The 4,855-nt window shown below is 39.2% G+C and overlaps 1 protein-coding gene across 5 annotated transcripts in view; it reads left to right on the top strand.

The window, feature by feature from the left end:
* epha8 (eph receptor A8) overlaps positions 1-4,855 on the top strand; it is a 148,702-nt gene that overhangs the window by 129,555 nt on the left and 14,292 nt on the right. For all 5 annotated transcript variants that reach the window (XM_024269905.2, XM_024269903.2, XM_024269906.2 and 2 more), the window contains exons 12-15: positions 665-732; positions 1,006-1,131; positions 1,475-1,660; positions 3,143-3,204. In XM_024269905.2, coding sequence (XP_024125673.1) covers positions 665-732; positions 1,006-1,131; positions 1,475-1,660; positions 3,143-3,204 — 442 coding nt within the window. The remainder of the gene's footprint in view (positions 1-664; positions 733-1,005; positions 1,132-1,474; positions 1,661-3,142; positions 3,205-4,855) is intronic.

Here is a 4,855-nt window from a genome sequence, read left to right as displayed (position 1 = left end):
CTGTATATAATTTGGCCCATGTTTTCTGCCCTGTAGTACATCATCGTTCCACTAGAGGCAGTAGAAGAACTTTTCCTTCTCATTTCAAAATGGCTGCCTCTATGAAAAGTTTTGGCTGGAAAAGTTTTGCTTATTTTTTAACCTTTATGGTGAAAATACCTCATCTATTATTATCACTTTCTTTAAATGACTGTTTGCTGTATTGAGTGAATATAAAATTAGTTGATAATGAATTCCTTATGACACAGTTACATTATGTTAAAAATGTGTGGATCAAATTTGATACAGTATGTAAATAAGGTGATTTTTTTCCCCTGAACTCTCATATCAACATTTTACATCTTAAGCTAACATTGGTGTTAGCAGAAGCTTACCGATGTATCATTGATCATCTCTATATTATATTTCAAAATTTGTATATAGAATTCATCAAAGGGTTTAAAAATCATCCTAATTCCCAAAAAATTAAATTTGATGTTGTGGGTTTACAGCTCAAAAGATGATCGAAGTGGGTCTTTAAATCTTGAAGTGAATCGATCTGAGTTGTTGAGAATGTTCTGTGATCAGAGTTTGACTGAACGATGGTTGCTCTGTTCTGTATTCATCCCGCTGTATGTTTATGTGTCTGTGTGTGTCTACGTGTGTGTGTAATGTGTTTGTATAGACACTGTGGCTACAGCAAAGCCTTCCAAGACTCTGATGAGGAGAAGATGCATTACCAGAACGGTCATGGTACGTTTAGCTCGTTTCTCAATTATTACCAATAATGGATTAGATCACATTTCTTGGAGGGATTGCATTTTTATCCCCATGTAACAAAGTTCATCCTTAGAGCAAACAATTTTCATCAGCCTCTGATTACAGGAGAAAGCGCCTCTTCTTTTCCTGTGCAGCTTTTTTGCTCTCATCAGGCTTTCCCTGCACACACAGCGCTGACGGGGGCTCAGATGTGATGTTGCTCTCATTCTCCAATATGTGACCAAATGCTAATGTTGTTTATCTTAGTGTCATTCCCTGATGCGAGGTTCTATATCGACCCGCACACGTACGAGGACCCCTGCCAGGCGGTCCACGAGTTCGCCCGAGAAATTGAAGCTTCCAGGATCAAAATCGAGAAAATTATTGGCTCAGGTAAAAACCATGGATGCACACACAGACACACGCAGACGGAGGAGAATCATTTCAGAGCTAACTTAAAAATCATTGCCTGGTGTAAAGGCTGCAGTGTGCAGCAGGGAGAAGGAGCCGAATCAGAGCCACACGTGGGGCTGTCAGTCAAAGCGCCTCAGCCGGCCAGGGAATACTAACACTGTCAGCGCCACATGCAATATGCTGCATGTGACTGCTGCAGAAAGAGAAACACACAATTACTCGCTGATGTCTGCTAAGCATCGGGTTGAGAAGAAGATGCAGCAGGTATTCAGACACTGTATTCAAACTGCTGCATCAGGCTGTTTCTCCGCCCCGTGTTCAGGCGAGTTTGGGGAGGTGTGCTATGGAAGGATGAGGCTCCCGGGGAAAAGGGACATCCCAGTGGCGCTGAAGACTCTGAAGGCAGGATACACGGAGAAGCAGAAGAGGGACTTCCTGGCTGAGGCATCCATAATGGCCCAGTTTGACCACCCGAATGTCATCCGCCTGGAGGGAGTCGTAACTCACAGTAAGCCCCAAGATACTGAACACACCAGTGAATTGAGATAATAATGTGTGTTTGTGTTCCGATGAAACCAAACTGATCAATTCAAAAGTTTTTAGGCTCAAATCGGTGACTAGTTCAGAAAAATATGAGACCTAAAAACCAAAATTGTACCTAATGTCTTTGGTTCAACACTTTTCTGAACACTTTATCTGAATACTTTATATTTATTCTGAATTAAATTCTGCCAGATCACCCTAAGCATGCTGGGAGAATGAGTCTTTAGCAACACAGATTTACAAGCTGATCAGAAACAGTATGATCATTTTCTATCACCTAAAAAGTTTTTCATAATATTTAAAAAATGTTAAACATTTAGACACAAATGCCAACATTTTGAACTGATGTTATTTCAGTTTTTGTTTGATTGGATAAAAAAATATTAAGAGTTTAATTTCTCCCCTTATTGCTGTTCCATTTGCTTCCAGGGATAGGTTTATGTGGGGTCAAAGATTGCCTTATTTATTATTAGACTTAAACTTGTTCATGTCTTGATTTCCCGAAATATACATAAGAAATTCTATTTAACTAAAGGAAACATCGAAGCCCTGAACAAATGATTTTTGAGCTTATAAATATAGAGTGGACTATACATTTAGAAAGAGAAAAAAGTTATTTCTTAAAGACCCACAAATTTGTGTTTTTGGGTGTTTCTAACAATTTCTTGTTGGAGAATATTAAGCTTGAAATGGCATAAGAATTTCTTTATTCAAATCGTTATGATTCAGGATAAAACAAAAAAATATAGTTTGAAAAATAGTTTATTTGTGACGTAGAAAATACGCTGGGTGGGCCTCAACCTCCTGCTCCAATGAGATGCATATACGTCTTTGTTTTCCTCGTCTAAACTGACATGTGGTTAAAAACTGTACGGCTGGATGACTATCTCTGATATCACTCATCTTGTAGTACTAGTAATGTAATGTTGGGGGTGTGAGGGGCTGTAGGCTAGCAGGAGAGGGGGTAAACTGAGAACTCTCAATAAAGGGAAAGAGAAAGAAATTGTCACGGGCTTTCTTTGTGTCAACAGTCCCGCCCTCAACTGAGGTGAGTTTCTGATGAACTCCTGCCGCTCTGCAGAAACTGTCCTAGAAAATGACATTTTGGCAAAAATAACTTCATAATTATGATTAAAAGACTACTGGGATTGATTTGAAAATAGATCAAAACATGATTGGAGTGGGGCTTTTAACATAAAAAAGACACCAAATCTACTTCGAGGGTTGTATTTCTTTGAGGTGCAATGGAATTCAAATGACCTACCTTAAAAAACTGAAAACTTTTGTTTTTACAGTTTGACAGTACTCAACAGCAATGATCTCCTCCACAAAGATCTGAAAGGTTGATAAGGAACAAATCAGAGATGTTTCTTCTGATTGTGGATCTTCTAAGCACAAATGTTCTTAAAACATAAACATTTTTAAATGAATCTTCTTTTTTTTCCAGGCAAACCAGCGATGATCATCACAGAGTACATGGAGAACGGCTCTCTGGACTCCTTTCTGCGGGTTGGTATTGATGCTCAAGCCTGCTTTACTTTACTGAAAGATTTCATTGCACTTTTGAATATTTTAATGCATCAATTACATTGTATAGTTTTAATGACCTCAAACAAAGTCTGGAAGTCTCCTTCACCAGTTAGTGTCAGTTTTTCAAACCTCTCTGTTATCACAATCTTATCCTCATTTGTCATCACTAAACCCTGACTTTTAACAAAACCAGAAAACATGAGGGACAAATGGGTCTGATAGTTGTTGGAACAGGCTGAGTACATCATTTGAATCACATCTTTACAAATAAAATGTTTTTTATGAAGGATATTGGTTAATAGATAAGAACTTTAAACATTTTTGACTAATTTATTTGATTTTATTTGAAATGGTTTATTTCAAGCAATCAAAACAAGTATAATGTGCAATACAATTAGAGGTTTACATTCATATAAAATGATGTCAGACATAGTAGGTCTAGGCAACAAATTATAGATTGCTTGAAAGCGAGTGGGAGGAAGCAAACTAACTTACTGTATATAATCTCACCCTAGCTCAACCTTACCATTTCCTCTACATGAATTATCAATATCTGGATCATAACTTTTATTACCATGGGTAAATTTGGTTTGAATCATACTCAATATTTCACTCAATCAAAATGATGCAAATCAAGTCAGTTTTCAGTATAAAATAAGCTTCCCATTTGTTGCTTTTATCGTCCTTATATCGTCGTTTTAGCCGTTTTTCTGGAAAATCTATTGTTCTTTATTAAAGAATAGCACATCTCTCAACCTATCAGAGGACAGGAGAGACGGGAAGAACAAATATTGAGGATCAAAGCGCCTGCTGGACTGAACTGAGGTTATAATTGTCTTTTGTTTGGTCGCAATGCCAATTGTGGCATTAAAGCTTCTTCCCAAGATTTTGGCATGCTGGATGACAGGACAGGATTTATAAAAGTGGTCAATAATCTATTCATGCTATGGTCACATATCCCAAAATCTCACCCCGCAGCAACCTAAATAACTTTTCCAGCAAGTGGCTGTAGGTTGCATTTATAATCGGGACGGGGCAGTCACTTTTTCACACGTCACAGTTTTAAGAAAGAGGTCAAATTTTATGGCAACCGGGCGATTTTTCTCCAAAAGCTGACACAGGTCAGTGGTCCAGGCACATTTCACGGTTATACGGTGGCAGTCCGGAGATGACAGATGAAAATGGTTGACAGCTGAGCGGCCACAGGGTGGTGGCCGCCGTATCACCCGCCAGCAACAGCTCTGATTGGCAGATGCATTCTCATTCCTAGCTCATCATGTACAGACGTATGGTTTTGGCCCCGTCTGTGTCACTTTGTGACGTTTTGGGTGTCCCCAACTCGTCGTTTTTTGCCATGGTGGCTGTTCCCACTAAATCAGGGGTTCCTAACCTCAAGGCCACTAACAGGCACCAATCCGATGGCCACAGACAGGGAAAAAATGCATACACTCAATCCTCACCACACGGACTGGTACCCTTACCCAGTACTGCATCCCGAGGAATGGGGACCCGTGATTTAATAGGAACAGCCAGCAAGTCAAAAAACGATGAATTGTCTATACGTCCAAATATGACGAGTTGGGAGTGAGAATGTGTTGAAAAGACAGGTCATATGAGGGGCCGTCCAAGA

The sequence above is a fragment of the Oryzias melastigma genome, linkage group LG5 (assembly GCF_002922805.2).
Source record: "Oryzias melastigma strain HK-1 linkage group LG5, ASM292280v2, whole genome shotgun sequence".
Lineage (NCBI taxonomy): Eukaryota > Metazoa > Chordata > Actinopteri > Beloniformes > Adrianichthyidae > Oryzias > Oryzias melastigma.
Note: the sequence above shows the minus strand (reverse complement) of the source record. Positions and strands in the feature narration are given on the sequence as shown.